At 33.9% G+C, this 21,024-nt stretch overlaps 1 protein-coding gene across 2 annotated transcripts in view; it reads left to right on the top strand.

The window, feature by feature from the left end:
* The first annotated feature begins 3,143 nt into the window (after positions 1 to 3,143).
* LOC140445881 (uncharacterized) overlaps positions 3,144 to 21,024 on the top strand; it is a 60,269-nt gene continuing 42,388 nt past the window's right edge. Inside the window, exons 1-2 of one of the 2 annotated variants that reach the window (XM_072538287.1) lie at positions 3,144 to 3,343; positions 3,652 to 3,741. In XM_072538287.1, the coding sequence (XP_072394388.1) occupies positions 3,696 to 3,741 (46 nt within the window). In that variant the 5' untranslated portion in view covers positions 3,144 to 3,343; positions 3,652 to 3,695. The remainder of the gene's footprint in view (positions 3,344 to 3,651; positions 3,742 to 21,024) is intronic. The other variant, XM_072538288.1, reaches the window with a different exon arrangement.

Genomic DNA, 21,024 nt, shown 5'->3' with positions numbered 1-21,024 from the left:
TTTGAGAATGTAAGTGTGATGATATATTTAACATACATAAGAAAATCTACACTAAATAACATCAATCTAAAAGACCAATCAAATATGCTTGATTAAGAACAATGAGAAAATAAGTATTATAGATTCAAAACAAAAAATAAGAGGTGAAGTAGATATGTACAAGTATTCACTTGTTTTTTATTCGAGGATCTGTCCTAGAATAAATATCTACTGTAGTCTTTTAGAGTTAGAAGTGAGGCGGTCCTTAGTCGGATAACAACACAACTGGTCAATATAATAAAGAGACGCTAACTGGAAAATTTGGACATCCAATATTATCAAAACAATCAAAATCCAATAATAACAAAACAATCTCGTCGAATGGAAAAGAGAAGCAAAATACTTAGGAGACACAATGGATCAAGTAACCTTCACACAACATATGGACCAAACCATCCAAAAAACAACCACAGCCAGACCGGTAATTAGAGGACTTATAGGTAAAAAATGCAAACTAAGACTTAAAACAAAAATAAGACTGATTAACAGTATCATACTTCCAATAATAACATGTGCATCTCTCGCATGGGGACATATTAGTAAATCAAACAAAAAAGGATACATCACAGCCTCAAAGAAGCTGTAAATATATCCCGATATGATTCTGAACGTTTCCTGTTAAGTGAACTGAAACGAGTAAGGGTGATAAACGCGATGGAAGAAAAAGCAGAACAAAGTTTGCTAAGCTAAAGAACCACCCAAGCCCGATACTGTGTGATAAGATATGATGCGTTCCATCGATGGAAGCACAAAACAGCAAATCTTAGCCAACGTATAAAGTCTAGAAAATCGTAGCTCTATCAACAGAAGACAACCCAGCACATAGCACTGGCAATTTTAATAATTACTAATGATATTACTTTTCAGGCATCTTTCAAAAAAAAAAAAATACAAAAAACTTAAAAAACGACTTTGGCCACCAAAAAAATTACAAAACTACTAACAAAAAGGCGAAAGGCACCAAAAAAATTAACAAAAAACCCTAAACCCGGCTACAAGAGGTCCACATCCTCGAGCGCCAAGTCGCTGAACACGGAGCGAAGACTTGGGGCACGAGCTATAGAGATAACAGGAAAAGAGCGCCTTACGGTAACCTGCTTTGATCTAAATAGGATATTGTGTTGAAGTTCTTGTACCCAGGACTTCCAAACGACAAGCACTTGGCTGAAAGTTGGTAATTCTTAAGTCTTTGTCGTGTATTCCTACTTATTCAAGAATTTCTATCAATCTTCCATGTCTAACCTTGTCGAATGCTTTTCAAAGTTTATAAAGCACATATACACAGGATGATTGATATCTCTACACCTCTAAACCAGTACTTACACGCTGAATAGTACCTCTCTTTTTCCAAGGTTATTACGGAAAACAAATTGCGTATCACTAATTTTTCCTTCAAAGCTAGCATAAATTCTGGTGGGAATTATGCGAAGAAAGTAATTGGAAACATCACAAAATACAGAATTTAGCCAGTCTGTTGGTATTTTCCCTGTTTCGTATACTTTATTTAAAAGGCTAAAATATAATTTTTCCCTTTATTTTCAAGTATTTTAAATATTTCTGTTTTTAGTTCATCTTGTCCTGTAGCTTTTCCGTTTTTGGCAATTTTTGTTGCATTTTCTAATTCTTTCATTGTTATTGTGGGACCTGTAATACAATTTCGTATTTCTTTTACTTGCTGCATCGCTAAATAGTCGTTTAATGTACCCTTCCGATGGTTTTAGTTTATAGATATCGTTTGTGATAAGGTTATTATAAAAACAAAGTCTTATCTCGGACGCCTGGGATGGAATGCGGCTATGCTATAAACCAACAACGCCAATGAAATAATAAAGTTTAGTGTCAAGAGATACCATATATACCATTTACTCCGATCGGAGTGGCCGGCGCCATCGAAGCTGGCCGATGCACTCCGATTGGAGTGATCGGCAATCGACGAATCAACCTGTTAAGTGTGTGACTTATTAAAGTTATTGTTCTGTGATCTGACCAGAATATTGCACTTGACTTTTTGGGTATTGCCACAAAGGTCTATTGCAGCAATTTTCTGGGGAGTGTGGCAGTCTATTAGATTAAAGAGTTTAACCATTACATCAATAACATCTTCATAAAAAAGTTTTAATAATTCGTTGTACACATCATTTGGTCCGGTAGCTTTGCCCTCTTTGCTGTTTTTGATGGCATACATGACTTTTTCTCGTAAAATATTGGTGGTCCGGTATCCTCTATCCGGTTTCTAATGATAGTTCTTCTCTTTCATCATTAAATAGCTTTTGGATGTAATTGGTCCAGTGACACAATCTTTCCATCATATCAGTAATAATATCTTATTTATCATTTTTAAGGATATTCGTTCTTGTGCTTTCTCTAGAACCTGTCATTTCTTTGATTTGTTTTGTGGTAATTAAAGATATCATACTTTTTATCCAGATCTATTTCATTGCATCTGTCGGAGAGTCACCTCTCTTTTGCCTTACGAATTTTCTTTCTGAAGTTTTTCTGAATTTCTTTATATTTATTGAGGTCTTTTGCTTTATGTTTTCTTCGTTCTTTCTTTTCTACTATCATCCAAGGTTTTGTGTTTTCTCCAAGTGGTTTGAGGATTTCTTTTCTAACTGACACAAGGACACAGTTAAATTTTTCCTCATTTTTGATTAGTGGTTTCTACTTTATCTTCTTTGTCTTTCCTTAAGTCCAAAGGCTAGTCCTTCATTTCAAAGTATGCCTTCTAATTGATCATAAAAAGCCATAGCCTTTTCTTTCATGATCATCATAAGGAGCGCAAACAAACACTTCTTTATCAAAGTACAAATTTGACTGACATTCAGTATTATGTAAATATGTAGTACATATGAAAATCAATATTTCTCATAAGATCATTCAATTATTTTGTTTAACAATCGTATATTTCCGAAAAATTCATTGGATCCTTTTCAAATCGACGCCAACCATAAAAATTCGTTTCTGTTTGTTTAGCATAGCAAATTTAATCTCTCCCGGTCTATCAATTGATCGGACACTCAGTGATACATTTAACTAGCCAGCCGAGATTTGCATCAAAACGAACTGACTCAATAGCGTCAGTTTTCAAAAATAGCCCAGCCAGGAATAAACCGAAAAAGATTTTCAGTATCACGCCAACAGAGAGCCGAAAAACATTTCAGAGCTGAGCCTTCTATCAAATTGCACAAGTGCATCGGTTTGATGGAATATTTTATAGACTTTTAGACATGGAAATTTCTAATCAATTTTGTATTGTCACAAGTGGATTAGAAAATGGAACGTGTAGATAAGAAAGTTAAGAAAGGTAAGTGTCGTGTGTTATACAAAGCATTCATTCTCTCACACTAACCACCAAAGCTGTTAATTATCTTTACAATTGGCTGTTTTTTGTGTAGCAGTATCCACAGAACTAAATTTAAATTCGGATGATTGCGGAAAGTGGTCCGTACAGCTGAAAAGATATTTTTTGTTTGACCAAAATAGAGTTGTCTCTCGAGAACCTTGTCGCCCACACGAAATTTAAATTTGCAGTTGAAATCATTAAATATTTTTTTGTGGATTTTTTGCGGTGGACCGTGCGACCCATATTTTTTATATCTTTATGTATTTCAGGTGTTTGAAATTGGTGGTCTTTATCTATAACATGGGACGCGGGCATGCGCATTGTCAGGGACATAAATCTAACAACAAATTCTGAAATAAGTATGTAAAATATACAAGGGTGTTTTTGGGTTAAGTGGTAAACCATGAAACAAGTTGAGCTTTTGTATCACTTTATGGGACACGTTGGCCTATGTTTTCGTTTGAGCTTTAACTTTTACGCTGCTACGATTTTTTAGTTGCAGTTCTTTCTAAATAAAAACATGGTCACTCAAATAACTCTTAAGCAAGACATAAACATTTTTAATGTTTTATTCGCCTTAAACTGTAACATTCTATCTAATATAGTCCAATTACATAATAAAATTATCATCATTAACATATTTTTTTAACCCTTTCTAATTAAGCTTTTAAATTGTTTAAATAATAATTAAATCTAGTGACGTAAAATTAGTTATAGTTACAGTAATGCCGTTTCAAACAATAATTAATTTATAATTTGAATTATTACAAATGAACAAAGACAATCAAAGTCAGATACACCGTTATCGTCGCTAGACGCGAGAAAAACATTCTTAATTTTTCAGTAACTGTAGACAATAAACAACATAATACAATAAGTATAATAACACTTATATTATCTTTGTATTGGTATTATTGGTATGAGGTAATCATAATCATAAGTTGTTTTTAAATCCACTGCTGGACATAGGACTCCTCTATTTGTATCCAAAATTTCCCATCTTGTGCTGTTTACAACTAGTTTTGCTTATCTTTCTTAGATCATCCTGTCATCGTGTAGGTGTTATTTTTTTACTTCGCTGCTCTGTCCTTGTGCTCAATTTCAAACAGATTTGTGTTGAAGAAGTTGTTGTTCGTACCTCTTTTCAGACTTTTCGATGGTCTTATTAATAGTATCCTTTATTCCCTAGGGCTACTGTTCCTAAAGTAACCAGAAGCGTTACCAATGATTGTTAGCACTTTTTTGAAATCGTTAGGTGACAACTTAATTTCTCTTGCTGTAACCATACAGCTGGATGCTACACACGAGTATTTCATTATAAATTACCAGTGTATATTTTCCTTCTTCTTTGGCTTTTTTCTATTATGGGTTCTCCATTTTCGTCGTCAACAGCACTCTATTCTCCCAGTCACCTTCTCTGAGGTCTTTATCTATCAAAGCATTTCCTATGTACGTTTTTCTAGTTATAGCAGGTCTGCCTCTCCGTCTTCTTCCCGGTAGGTCTTAGTCCAATATTCTTTTCGGCCACCTGTGCTCTGGAAATATTTGTACATGCCCGTTCCACTACAGGACTCCGTTTTCCAACTTTTTTCTAATTGGGCATTCTACTTCCATTCTGTTTTATATTTTCTATATTCTTATTGTATCCTCTCTGGTGATTTCTACATATCTTCTTATAAAGTCCATTCAACTCTTATTTCGTATTATTGTTGTTAGTGGCCACATTTCTCCTCCATATAGGCACTATGCTCTGAAAGATCCTTTTTGTTTTCTTTGGTTAGAGTGTTGTTCCATAACACTCCATACACTGTTTTTGTGGCTTACTTTCATTTCTATATTTTTTATATATTTACCATCTTGACTTATCATTGACTCTAAATACTTAAAAGTCTTACAGCTCTTAATATAGTATCTTTTTCTAAACTTAAGTTCAAATCTGCAATCTAGGATTCAATACATAAGTATTCGGTCTTACACATATTTATCTTGAGTTCTCATAGCTTATATTCCTACTTTAATTTCCTTATCATATATTCCATGTCCTCCCTATCTTGTGAAAAACTAACTTGGTTATCTGAGGAAAGTAGTGAATGTAATATATTCTCTTGCACCGGTATGCCCATTTTTCCCATTTTCTGTTCCATCTTTTCAAAGCATGATCTATGTATGTGTTAAAAAGTGTAGGCGAAAAACATCCCTGTTTGAAGCCTTTTGTTGCGGTGATTTTTTTGTTATTTCATTCTCTAACCTTATTTACACCTCTGTTCCTTTATGCAGTCTTTGTGTTATATTCACCCATTTCTTTCTAACGTGCATTCTTTTCATTGCTTTCCATGATTATTTCCTGAACAAGCTATCGCACGCTTTTTTAAGTCAATAAAGGTCATAGTTGTTTTAATATTTTTCTTTTTGTTCTTTTTTATCACTTGTCTTATGATGAATATATTATCTAGTCATGATTTGGCTTTTCGAAATATGTTCTTCGCCATAATGATCCATGTGTCCTTCTATATTTTTTTTTATAACTGTGGAAAAGATTCTTGCTATTGAAAGTAATTCACAGATCCCTATATAGCTATTTGTTGACCTTGTGTCACTTTTTTAAAAATGAAGGACATGTATGATAGATTCCACTTATCTAGAATCTCCTGCTTCAATTTTTTTTAAAACGATGGTATGGTTTAAAACTGGTATGATCCTTATGCCTCCATATTTCAGCAGTTACATTTTTTGTTTCCTGGTAGTGGTGCTTTGTTGTTTTAAATAATTCTTTTTTGCTTGTTAAGAAATAGTCAATTTCGTTCCTTGTGTTTTCATTAGGACTTTCCCATGTCCATCTTCTATGGTTTTTCTTTTTAAAAATTCTTCGCTTCTTTCTAAAAAAGTTCGCTTCTAAAATTTTCCAATATTATTTCAGTAAGGTGTTCCTTAGTGCCTACTTTGGCATTGAAATCGCCACCTATTATTAAGAAGTAGTCAGGATTGTCCTCGATTGCACAGGATATTTGATGGTAGAATATTTGGATTTCTTTGTCTGAATGTCCTGTAGTAGGGGCGTAAACTAAAAATTTATTTTTATGATATATCTTGCGCTGATTTTGATGTTTAATTCTCCTTCTTCTTTGAGTGCCTCTCCTATAAGAGATTGGAAATCATTAGAACGATTCTAATTTTATTTACTGCTGTTTCGAATAATTCATTAGTGGTACAGCCAAACCACTCTTTTAAATTTCTCATCCAGGACATTCTTCTACGGCCTGAATTTCTGCGTCCTTGGATTTTTCCTTGCATTATATTTTGTAGGAATGTGTACTTTTGTCCTCTCATCAGGTGGCCTAAGTATTCAAGTTTTCTCTTTTTTATATTCTATATTATAGTTATAAGTATAACTTCTGGATCGTTATTTATTCTGCGTATTACCTCTTCATTTGTAATTTTATCCACCCAACTTATTTTTAGTATACAGCAGTAGCACCACATCTCAAAGCTTTCAAGATTTTTAACATTCCTCTGTTTAAGAGTCCATGCCTCAACAGCGTAAAGCAAAGTACTGAATACATAGCATTTTAACATTCTAGTTCGTAGCTGAATACTAATATCACGATTACAAAATAATTTTTTTATTTTTATAAAGGTAGACCTGGCAATTTTAATACGTCTTTTTATCTCGTGATTTTGGTCACCTGTTTCATTGATGAGGGTTCCCAAGTATTTGTATTTGCTTACCTTTTCGAGTTGGGTACCGTTTATTGCGATACTAGTGTCATGTATTGGATTCTTACTAAAGATCATATATTTGGTTTTTTTTGACGTTTATCTTTATGCCGTAGTTGTTACATATCTCATTCATACTTTCAACTAGATGTTGTAGATCTTCCGCTCTTCTTGCCATTATCACAGTATCGTCAGCATATCGAATGTTATTGCTAACTTCTCCATTGACTATTATCCCTTCGTTTGCATGTGAGAGAGCTTCTTGGCATATTTGTTCGCTGTAGATATTAAACAAGAGCGGTGACAATATACAACCCTGTCGTACTCCTCTACGTATTTCTATTTCATCCGATGTTTGGTCTTCTGTTTTTATATTAGCTCGCTGATTTCAAAACAGATTTAATATTATTTGTATGTCTCTGGTGTCGATGTTCTTACCCTCCAGGATTTCTTTGAGTTTATTGTGGCATACTTTGTCAAAGGCCTTTTAAATGTCTATAAAGCAGGCAGTCTCTTGGATAATATCTAGACATCTCCGTGTTAGGACGTTTAAGGCAAAGAGAGCTTCTCTTGTACCTAATCCTTTTCTGAATCCCATCTGTGTATCGGTAATATCGATATCTAACTTTTGATAGATTCGGTTGTGGATGACTCAAAGAAATAGAGATTATAGACGTTTAATAGATGTTTAATAGAGATAATAAATGTTTAATTAGACTACCCTTATTCAGATTTGGTTTATTGACACAATTCTGTTGCCAATTCTTTTGCGAATAAAGAAACCGACGCCTCCGACTGTCGATTCTTCTTCTTTTTTGTAGTACTATAAATGGCCTAATGGGAGTGTGATAAGACTCTCTCTCTTTTTTCTTACTTCACTGATACCCACAATATCCCAATTTACTTTTGAGAGTTCTTTCTCCGTTTCTTCGAATCTTTCTTAAGTAGAGAGTGACCAAAAATTATATGTGCCAATTTTGAGGTTTATCATTTTGACGCCCTTTGAGTAGGGATAGTTGGTAGGGTGACAGTGGTCGGGTTTTTGGCATATAAACCCCGTGCTTGCCTTGCATGTTGGTGAGTATTCATATTTATTCCCACGAGTAGCTGGGGAAGGTTGGTCGACTCATGTAGAGCGTTGCGTACAGGAACAAGGCTAATATTTAATAGGATTTCGCCTAGTATCCCAAAAGCATCGTTAAAGGCCGCGGGACGTGCGACCATTCAGTTTTTAGGACGATAGCTTACACCTTAACCTACAGATTTTTTGTATCTGATTGTCTTCATCTTTTTGTTTGATAAGATGAGAAGGGGAAAAAGGTGGCGATAGGAATTTTATGGGTCGTAACATGGTTTCCCAAGAAAACCGGTATTTAGGGACAAAACCATGAGCTCGCGAGGGTAGGTTTACTATTCCTAAAGTACATTTGTCATTTGACGGGATCGCAAAGGAGTATCTACTCATTACTCTTTGTACCCGCTACCCTTATGAACTATATTATTCTTCGTCTTCTTCCTTCTTATATTTATCTTTAAAGCCTGTTTCTTCTTAGATATTAGGGAGACTAGGTGAGAGTAGGTGACTTATCTCGTGCTATTCGTACTATCCCATCATCTGCCATTCTACTAATGTGTTCGCTTCACTCCTTTTTTCGTTTTGTCACCCATCCATTTATGTCTTCTATATTACATGCTCTTCTTATGTTTACGTTTCCTATCCAACATACTTTTCCCTGATATTCGTCCGAGTATTTTCATCTCTGTGGTTTCGGTCCAGTAGCGCCCCTAGAATTTGCCTCTGGGGGGGGGTTTTGGTTGGTCACCAAATTTTTTTTTATGGTGTTACCTCCATTTTGAGTCCCTTAAATGTGTAAGTAACAGTGTCGGAATAGGGTCCTGGGGGGGGGGGGTTTAACCCCCAAACCCCCCCCCCCTCGGTGCGCCACTGGTCAGGTCTTGTCTCCGCCGTGTATGTTAATATAGGTTTAATTGCTGCTTGCTAGATTCTTGTTTTTGTGTCTTGTCTTAAGTGTTTGTTCTTTCAGATTGTGTCATTAAGAGATCCCGCCACTTTACTTGCTTTAAACTTTGTTGTCGTATTTCTTCTCAACATCTCCGTAACTAGTTATATCGCCTATATTAAAATAATAAAAAAACATATATATTATATTGTGTGTAGCGATAAACCATTTCTTACAATTCACTGCCACTAGTGTTAAATTTAAATTATTTTGTTTACATTATTACTTAATAGTAGTAAATATAATATGATAAATATATTTTTTCGGGTTAGTCAAAATAATAATATCTATTCTTGGAAGCCCCTGTCACTCAGTTTGAATTTGACCGTATATTTCGCATGTTGGCAATCATCAAAGTTCGTATATTGACATGTGCTATCTAAATATAGGTTATTGGTCTATTTCCTATTTGTCATCTTTCAATGATCTTTTCTTGCGTTATAAATTAAGGTAATTAATTTTCTGTCTGTTTATTTTGTATCATAGATGTTGGTTTTTTAATGGCCACTACAACGGTCTTTTCTTTTTCTCACGTTTTATCATTTCATCGACATATTAAGAGTTTCCAGGATTATCTATCTTTAAGTGTTTATTATAGTATGATACTCAAATAAAAATCAAGACGTGGAGTATTAAATTCCTGATTTAGAAACTCGGCAAGAGTAGGCTTTGAAGAACTTATGCGTACAGCTGAAGACAGAGAAATATTTGCCACCATAACTGCCAAACTCCAATGATGGAGATACTTTTATCAATGTAATTTAGAATGTTCTATTCGTAAGTATCCAAGTATTATCTCACGCGCTCAATTGGTTGGTTATGTATGTACTACGTAAGGTGTTATCTGATTCTGTTGCAATAATAACTTTCCACGACAGAGTGTGTGAAATCCATAGATTAGTAAAGCAGAAATATTACTAGATATTAAAAAGAATAATGTAACAAAATAATTTGAAACAATACGTATACCTAGGCTAGATGAAGTTTCGGGAATTGTACCAATCCAGGACAGAAAACTACCAGAAGAGGCATGAAATCTAGAAATTACATGGACATAACTCAATGGAAGTATTATTGGAAAATGCTGAATGACTATAGTGAAGAATATAAGCAAGGGAACAAGATGGAAGAACAGAGATATGAAAGCAGAGCTTAAGGAATAGCATGGAAAAAGGATATGGTCATAATGACAAATGAAAGCAGAGCTTAAGGAATAGCATATGGTCATAATGACAAGGAAGACAAAAGAAAATTATGAGCTTAAAAAAAACTTAAAAAAAACTGATTAATCTGAAATAAACCCGAAAATGTAAAGAAAATAACAGAATGTTCTGAAACAAAATAAAAGAATTAATGGCGAAAAAAGGAAAACAAATAATTGCGTTAAAAGATAACTTAAACAACAAAAGATAAAACTAAAGAAAAAACTTACAATCAAATTGACCACCAGTTCAGTTCTTATGCTCAAATTTGTAGTAAATTGATTCAAATGGTACATTAAGCAAAAAATGATACGAAATAGGAGAAATAAAAGATCCAGGAAAACGTGGACCAATATTCAAAATAGGCAGCTAGAGAAGAATTTATCGCTACGATTTATCAGTACCCATAAAAATCAGGTTACTACTATATTATCTTTCCTATACTGTTGTACGGAGTTGAGTCGTACACTCTCACAGACGTTACCTGCAAAAAATTGAGGCTTTCGAAATGTGGCTTTATAGTCGAATCCTAAAGATATCCTATACCGACCATGTTATTAACCAGGACAATTAATTCTACAAGGAAAAGTAGAAGGAAAACGAGCACCAGGAAGGCGAAGGATTTCCTGGCTGAAAAATCTATTCTTCAACACAACAACCACAAATCTTTTCAGAGAAGCAGTTTGCAAAATACAGATTGGCATGATGGTCGCCAATATCCGAAACGGATATTCACTAAAAAAGAAGAATAAAAGACAAAAAACTAGCTGAGAGAGGAAGAAAAAATTTTAAAATCTCAAAGTACCCCACCACAGAGAAACAATTTCGGTAAAAAATATGTTAAATATATTTTTAAAATCGTCTGTCATTTACAACCTGTTATTTTGAACAACTGGCCTACAGAATACAAGAAATTTTCGCTAAAAATACTTAGCAATGATCAATTCAAACATCTGGATGAAACATTAATAAATGTTTGTTTATTTGCTTCTAAATTAGCTTAACCTCATTTGTTTAGATGATACTATAATTCGCGTTTCCGTTTTACCACTTGACGTTTTGGCACTGTGTAAATAATTTCCCGACAAATCTTTCCTACGACAAAGTTAAATTTTTTACGGAAATTAAACTTTATGCTACGCTTTTTATTGATTTACGCTTAAAGAAATGTTTTTTAACTATGAATACAATTAAATACGCCACCACAAAAATGCAATAACCACAGTTGCGCTCGACCGAAAACAACACCCAAATTAGCGTGATGATGACAGTTATAATCTTGTTAAAACGTTTTTCAATAAGCAACTTGTCTATATTAATACCTACACAAATGTTAAATACATAAAATGTATGCTTGAGAAGATTGATAAGTATTTTCAGCTACACTTCCCTTTTTTCCAGTCTATTTATTTTTTTTTTCGCATTTTTTTTATCGTAGTCTTCATTAGTTCACCCTTTCCTCAGTGCTCCTGGAGAAATGCTGTTAATAAGCTTAGTAACAACATCAAGTATATGTTTCATTTTCATTTTTCAATTATTTGTATTGTAATATTATCTTATTTCATTTTTTTAAACGATTTTAACAAACCACTGTATTCCTCAGACACTCCATAAATTGACTCATGTCACTTTCATTTTCACCAGTTCAAATCAAACAAAGATCCCAACTTGGTACAATCATATAGGCCAATCTCTTTGATGTCGTGTGTTTTAAAGACTTTGGAAAGAATTATCAAAGCTAGACTAGAATGGTGGATAACTTTAAAAATAAAATTAAATTAATTAGCTTGTCAAATTATCAATTATCAGAAACATTTACTACAATCAAACGGCCAAAATCAAAATAGAAGACCAGTTAACTGATAAAATTGCAATAGAACGTGGAGTACGACAGGACAGGATTTTGTCTCCATTGTTGTTCAATATTTATTCTGAATGGGTATTTAAGGAAGCTTTAGACGGTTGTGCGAAAGGAATACTAATAAACGGTGAATGGTTGAATAACATTAGATATGCAGATGACACTATAGTTTTTGCTGATAATCTGAATGACTTACAGATGTTAACAAATCGCATAACAGAAGTCAACAACAGATACGGACTAGCTCTTAACATAAAGAAAACCAAATTTATGACAATTAGTAAAAAACCAATACTAAACGCTCAACTTACAATCAACCAACAGAATATCGAAAGAGTCGAGCAATATACTTATCTAGGCACCAATTTAAATAGCCAATGGGACCACTCAACAGAAATTAAACAGCGAATAATAAAAGCAAAAGCAGCTTTCGTTAGAATGAGAACCATTTTCAACAGTCGAGACATATCATTAAAAACAAAATGCCGTCTATTGAACTGCTACATATTCACAGTTCTGCTCTACGGAATGGAAGCGTGGACACTGACTGTTGCATCTATGAATCGGCTCGAAGCTTTTGAAATGTGGTGTTATAGGCGCATCTTACGTATATCCTGGGTTGACAGAGTTACTAATGTGGAGGTCCTGCGTAGAATGGGGAAAGAATGTGAAATTTTCATGACCGTCAAAACTAAAAAGTTGGAATATCTGGTACATGTAATGAGAAATCAAGAACGTTACGGCCTTCTCCAGCTGATTCTCCAAGGGAAGGTAAATGGTAAGAGAGGATCGGGAAGAAGACGCATTTCCTGGTTTCAAAATTTACGAAAGTGGTATAACAAGACTACCACTGAACTGTTCCACGCTGCAATAAACAAAGTAAAGATAGCCGTGATGATCGCCAACATCCGGAACGGATAGGCACTTTAAGAAGAAGAGCTTGTCAAAATCAATTCTCTTCTAAAAAAGTGGTTGGTTCTCTAGATGCTCTTAGTACTCTTGTGGTATAATATTTATGGACATAAACAATAAAATTTTGGCAGAAACAATTACATGCGCTTTATATAGACGTAGAAAGTACGTATGATAATATATACCGCTCCATTTTAAGAGATAAGATGTTGAAATTATTTCATATTCCAGATCAGGTAGTCAACATGATTGTAAAATTCTATACTAATAGAAAAATATTTTTAGGAAATTTTAATAACACAATTGTACGTCCAAGAAATAACAACAACGAACTTCCATAAGGCTCAGTTTTAAGCCCTGTTTTCTTTAATTTGCATACTGTTGATTTACATCAATTAAGTTTTAATCATATTCCGTTTAAAATAGTACAGTAAGCAGATGACCTCTGCATATATACTGAAAATAAGAAATTTTATACCACTATGGCTTCTCTCAAAGATATCTTTGGTGTTTTTCATGGATGGTTAACATTAAATGGTTCTGAGATTTCTTACTCCAAGTCTAAAGTTTGTGTTTTTAGTAAACATACCTAAATTAAGTCACATTGTCCTATATTCTTATAATTTTTTCCTTAAAGACTCCGTCAAATATCTTGGCTTGGTCTTCTCCTTCAAGTGCCCTCTCCGCTACGGAGTTTGGCAATCATCATTGCTATTCGTATCTTTGAAGCTGTTGCTCTAAATAATTGGTTAGATGTGCACTGGAACCAGTCTCTTAAATTGCGCAGCCAAGATATACGTCGTCTCCCCACGCTTCGTTTTCCCTGAATCTTTCCTTGGATATTTAACTGCAGCAATCGGTACTTTTTCCCTTTCATCACATGACCAAAATATTCCAACTTTCTTCTCTTGATGGTGATCAACAGCTCCCGTTCTTTGTTCATTCTTCGAAGAACTTCACTATTTGTTACTTTGTCTGTCCAAGGTATTTTCAAAATTCTTCTGTATATCCACATTTCGAAGGCCTCTAGTTTATCAATATTGCTCTTGTTTAAAGTCCAAGTCTCTACTCCGTACAGCAGTATCGAGAAGATGTAGCATCTAACCAATCTCATTTTCAGGTTTAAGTTAATGTCATGACTTCCCAGAATGTCCTTCATATTAACAAAAGCAGCTCGAGCCTTTCCAATTCTAGTTTTTATTTCTTCTGTGATGTCATTGTTGTTATTAACGCTTGTTCCCAAATATTTATATTTGTGTACCCGTTCGATTTCGTTATTGTGAATGCACAGGTTTGGCATATTAGAGCGATGTATAAAAGGGTTAAATTTTTAAAAAATGGTTACCAAGACTTGGTGGGGAGCTGGCGTTAAAACCACATTACTATTCTATCGTGCCAATATCATGTTCATATTGGATTATGAATGTATCTTGTACGGCTCTGTTAGTTCACAGATTTTAAACAAAATAGATATCTTGCAGAACTCAGTCCTACGTGTATGTCTTGGTGCCATGAAAACAACTCCAGTCGAACCTCTTCATGTAGAAGCTATTAAGCCTCAATTAAATCACAGAAGGCAGTTTCTTGCAGACAAATTTCTTGTCAAAATATGCAGAACCAATAGTAATCTATCTTTAAATATAGTAGTATTAAATGAACAAGATCTTACAAATAAATATTGGTCGAAGAAAAATTTTCCACTACATTCTTCACAAATATAAAGTTTGTAAAACCTTCATATTATAGCCATAATTTTTACATTAATATTAGCTTATACTCAATACTTGCAAGCTTCGAAGAATCTGTGGCAGTATATACCGATGCTTCCAACTTCAAGGATAATGGTGTGAGATGTGCTTTTTATATTCCCTTCAAAAAGATTAATTATTCCTACAAACTGAATAACATATTTTCTATATTTAGTGCTGAAGCTATTGCAATCTACGAAGCTTTGACATTTTTAACACAGTCTACAATTGATTCTGCAATAATTATATAGGACCCCCTGTCTGTTTTAATTCTTTGGTTTTGGCTAAGTACCCAAGTTACTCCTCCAATTATATTTTAGAACTATATATCCGATTTTAGAACGGCAAAAAATTAACAAAAACATTAATTTTGTATGGGTTAAAGCACATATTGGTCTCAAACATAACGAGTATGTGGGTGGACATGCTGGTAAAAAAGTGTAAAAAATGGTTTGACCAATAAACTACCTGTAAGTTTTTGTGATGCAGTCATTTATATTAAAATGAAATATCTCAAAATTTGGAACGAATCTTGGTCACGATATATTTATACCAACCCTTCTAGACACTGTAGTATACAAAATCAAATACCGAATGGAACGTGGTTCCAGCCATATAATTATTCAAAAAAATATATCACAACTGGAACACGTCTTAGATTTGGCCACGCCTGGTATCCCACACATCTACATAAAACTCATGTTTTCGAAAATTGTGGCAAAAAAGGTGATTTAGATCATATTTTTTTCGAACGCCAAAAATATAAGGATGAAATAGATCACTTTGTTCAACAATTAAATGATCTTAATATAAAGGCGCCGTTTAATATCCTTAGTCGCTTAGCTAATGGAAATGAGAGAATTTATAATAGGGGAGACCGGGGAGAGTTCGGACACAGGGAGACATCGGACACATTTGAATTTCGCACATTTTTGAAGATGCACTGTTGTCATTTGGTAAACACAACCTTATTTGTACATAATTATAGGTTATGTATTGACAGCTGTGATTTCGGTCGTAGTCACAGAGTTATCTATTGTGAAGTGTTTTGTCGAGTTTTGTTCTAAAAATATCGGTGCAATCCAGAAGATATATTTTAAAATACATAGACTTACCACGTATAAAACTTTGGTGCTGTAATCTACTATACTTATTTCATTAATTTGCGTTTATGTTGTTGCAATATTTAGGTAAGTTTTTTTATAAACCCATTGTATTACCAATGTTTGCATTAGGGGAGAGTTCGGACACAGTGTCCGAACTCTCCCCTGTGTGTCCGAAGTCTCCCCTGATCTGTAGTTATTCTATTTTTCTCTTACAGCTCATAATGCCCCGTACATATACAAGGGTAACAGAACGACAATTTTCTGCAGACACTATGAAAAATGCCACATCAGAGGTGCTTGACGGCAAATTGAGCATTCGGAATAGCGCCAAAACCTACGGCGTTCCTAAATCTAGTCTTCTAGATTACATAAAGAAAGCTAGAGCTGTGGGTATAGACAACGTAACATTCTCTCCAAATTTCAAGCAATCTCAAGTGTTTACCGATATAATGGAAAAAATGCTTGAAAAATATTTATTAGATTGTTCTTCCATGTTTCATGGACTAACGCCTAAAGCTGCAAGACGTTTAGCTTTTGAATTTGCCAAGAAAAACCATGTTAAAATGCCTACTACATGGAGCGAAAATGAAGAAGCTGGAACAGACTGGTTTTCAGGTTTCATGAAACGTCATCCTGTACTATCTATTAGAACACCTGAAGCCACTAGTCTCGCTAGAATGACGAGTTTTAACAAAGTTACTGTTGAGACGTTTCAAAATAAATTAGAAGAAGTTTTACGTCGTCATTCTTTTGGATCTTCAGCGATTTTCAATTTAGATGAAGTGAGTCAATTAACAATTTTGTTTAGTTATTTTGATAATTAATATCACTTATTTTTTAGACTGGGGTTACTACAGTTCAGCGTGTACCTAAAATAATTGGAAGAAAAGGTCAACATCAAATAGGGCAGGTGACCTCACGTGAACGTGGAGAATTAGTTACACAAGTGGGCATAATTTCTGCTGATGGAAAAGCATTGCCTCCTATATGGGTATTCCCACGGCAACGTTTTGATGAAAACCGCATGATGAAAGGGGTTCCTCAAGTTGCTTTAGGATTAGTATCTCCTTCAGGATGGATGACAAATGATAATTTTTTGAAAGTACTTAAACATGTTGTCAAAAATACACTCTGCTCTGATACTAATAAAATTTTACTAATCATGGATAACCACGAGTCCCATCTCTCAGTGGAGGGACTTGATTACTGCAAAGAAAATGGAATTACTGTTTTGACACTACCACCTCATACTTCTAATAAGTTACAACCTTTGGACCGAACAGTGTTTGGTCCTTTCAAAAAGTTTTTTAATGATGGTGCTAATTCCTGGATGTTGTCTAATCCTGGTCAGACACTTTCTATATATGACTTGCCTGCTATTTGTTCTTCTGCTTGGGACAGAGCTGCCAATCCAGTTAATATTAAAAGTGGTTTCAAGTGTACAGGTATTTGGCCTTTTGACAGGAATATATTCGGAGAAGAAGAGTTCTTATCTTCTTACGTGACAGATAGACCAATGCCTACTACAGAACCGGAACTCGGAAAAAGAGATTTTGATAGCTTGTCCAAACCGGGGCCAAGCAAAGTTTTAGTTTCTCCGAGTCACTCAACTTCTCCAAACATCATTTCTCCAGAAATGGTTAGACCGTTTCCCAAGGCGCCAGAACGTAAAACATCAAATAGAGGGAGGCCTAAGGGCAAATGTATCATTGCCACGGATACTCCAGAAAAAGACGAAATTGCCAACAGGAAACTAAAACGATCTGTTACAAGGAAAGTAAATCCTAAAAAAAGACAGAAAGTCACTAAAAAAATTGTTGAAACATCTTCTTCTTCTTCCTCTGAAGACATAATGAGCAATGACAAATCCTCTGACTTCATAGAGCAAGATGACGAAGTGGATACAGAAGAAACAAATATTGCAAATGGTCAGTTTATAATTGCCAGAGTTTATGGAAAAACACCAGCTACATTTCGGCACTATGTTGCAGAAATTCAGGAAAAACAGATAAAAGGATACGACGTAAAATTTTATAAAAAACATGCCACTTCTAATCGGTTTATCTCCACTGAAGAAGATGCTTTTGTTATATTTGAAGACATAAAATGTATTTTACCGAAGCCCTTGAAAGATACACGTCAAAGATATGAAAATATGATCTATTTTAATACAGATTTAGAAGATTATTCATTGCATTAATTTTTTAATATCTAAACATGTCTATTTTTTTTAAATACATTTTTATAAGTAACATATGTTGTACTGTCCGAAGTCTCCCAGTACTGTCCGAAGTCTCCCAGTTCCTAGTCCGAAGTCTCCCCGTTTCTGGGGAGACTTCGGACAAATGACCCCCTGCAATATTTTTTTATTTTTGTTGTTAATTTATTGATTTGATATATTCTGCTCTTGATTGGTTATGCCTGAACCTTGGAAGCTTAAGTTAACTACTTTAAAAGGTAAATATATCAATACACTTTTCTAATAAAAATTAATTTTTAAAAATGGTCCGAACTCTCCCCGGTCTCCCCTACATTAGGAAAGTTTCTGTCAAGTACCAAAATAGTCTTAAAGTATCAACTATCAATATATATATATATATATATATATATATATATATATATATATATATATATATATATAATTGTGGTGAACAACTTGGACAGTCCATAGTAAAGTAGCTGTCGTGTTGAGTACATAGCTGCTCAAGAGTTTGCTGTAGAACTCTGAGAACCTCACCATCTTGTTCGTTTTTATACCGTTTTTTGAATACACTAATGATGTTGAAAAGAAGCTGCATTTAATTTGTATGTTATTTTAATTTTGGTACTTAAATCATATTATTCAACTCTTGGTTATTGGACTTTTAAATAAAACATAAATTTTTATGTTTGTCACCCAGTCTTTGCCATTAAAAAAACATTGTGTCGTAATTTTATAGAACATCAATGGCGGACTAAAACTGAAGCGGGCCCTGTGCGACATTGTAATTCCGGGCCTATTTTTCAGTTATGACATACTTTGCGTTTGGTAGTTTGGTTTTAAAGTTTGTAGTTCTCTGTAACTATCGGATTCCAAAAAAAATTAGGAAAAAACATGTATACCCGGATTGATTAGTTATATTGCTTTGTTTCTAACTTTTAACTCGCTTACTCTCGCTAATTAGTTTATCATAATTAATATAGCTATTCAGTAACTCTTTTTTTATATAAAGTAATGATAAACTTTTAAATGTTTTTTGCTACTGAATCTTATTTTATGTTCTGAAATTTCATCTTAAAGTAGTTTTCGTATTTTCTGTCGTTTTTTATCATTAGTATATGCAATATCTTTGACAGATTCCATATGTGAGTGGCGTGACACATGAAATTTGTGATCGATTTCCTCTAACGAATTTTTCATTTGAAGAACAGTTAAGAACATACTTGCTACGTACAAATTCTTATTTTGTCCACCGCCAGTATCTGAGTACAAAATCAGTTTCTTCATTTCGGGTTGCAAATTCATAAGCTTCTTAAAAAAACAGGAAGCAATTTCGTTTGCTCCCCTCATTGCCATCGAATCGTGCCATAAATAATATGAAGCTGGACCATTTTCACAATTGTGCATTGTAAGATTGTAAGTGCAATATGTTCTTTGTAAAATGAAACTGATGTTTCTAAAAACGGTGTCAGAAGACACTGTTGTAGGTCAAATATATAGCACACCACTGAGTGGTCTTCCATTGCTAATTTTTTGCCTTTACTTTTACAATTATATGCTAAGTCGACTTATGATGCTTTTTTTGTTGTTCTTTAAGTGTATTTTTGTTTTCCTTATTCTTAGCGATTGACAACTCCATTTTCAAAACTTCACATTGGTGACATACATCCATTTTTGGCTTTTTAGGAGCCAGGTTAATCGTACTAAACTAGACTTCGTAAATTGTGTGACTAACTGGCTCAGCTGTGACTGCACGGCACACTCTATACATTTTAGTCAAATTGAGGTCAACAGGTAAATACAACTTACTATTCACTCGGCGTGTATATTGACTTTCGTATTTGGGGAATAAGTTTATATGAGTAAGATTCATCTAACGTTTCTTAAAACATAAGTAGTAGTAGTAATACTGTTTTATCTAGTGTGCAAAAACATTTTTTGCACACTAGATAAAACAGTATTAAACGGTAACATACCATTATTTTGCTCCTAAATCATCTTCATAATTCTTTATCACAATTTTTTATCACTGGTAACGGGTCATGAGTAATTAAGTCGACCTATCCTTGACAAGTGTAAATATACTGTTGTAAGCGTGCCACGGTAAAAAAGACTTTAGTCAACATAAGTCCAATTGTCCAAACAGAACCGGTTTTACACGACTTGTATCTATTAGATCAAGAGAGGATAAAGCTGCTAGAAATACAATAGACTTATGTCCTTTGGATCACAAATATATTGATTACATTCCCTGTCGCCAGTGTACTTTAGTCAATATAGTCAACATTTGACTTATGCCCATCTTCCCCAACCTTAGAGAATTAGCATTATTTTCCCTAAAAACACTTCATTTTTACCACTAAATTCTAAAGAATATAAAGAAATAAATTTGATTGTGGCTACCACACGTTTAAGTACTTTCCTCCAAAATATATTTTTTATTTATCATTTTATTTCCAGTTCATTATTAATGCATTCGGTAATTTTAGGTCTCGTTATAAAAATTAAAATGGAGAAAATGTGGTCACTGGAGTTTTCATAGTCTGACAATTTTTTATGTATATTTTTCCAATGATTCGTCCCTTTTCGTTAACGTTGTTTGCATGGAACATAATTTACAAAGCTATAAGTTATTGTTTTATAAGCCAACCAATCTCTTTTAACTATTTCCCCGCTACTAATTGTTTTGAAGAAGGAGGCAATAGTTAATTTTGTTGTGATTTGTTTTGACTATTCGTTGCATCGAATAGAAGATGATTCCAAAGTTCAATTTATTTATTTTGATGGATTTGTTATATAATACTCTCACATAGCGTCTGTTAAGTATTTTGGCCGTAATGCAATATCGTTTACAAAACTCTTAGTTTCATCATTACTT

The sequence above is a fragment of the Diabrotica undecimpunctata genome, chromosome 7 (genome assembly GCF_040954645.1).
Source record: "Diabrotica undecimpunctata isolate CICGRU chromosome 7, icDiaUnde3, whole genome shotgun sequence".
In the NCBI taxonomy this organism is placed as follows: Eukaryota; Metazoa; Arthropoda; class Insecta; order Coleoptera; family Chrysomelidae; genus Diabrotica; species Diabrotica undecimpunctata.
This window is presented reverse-complemented; position numbering and strand designations above follow the sequence as displayed.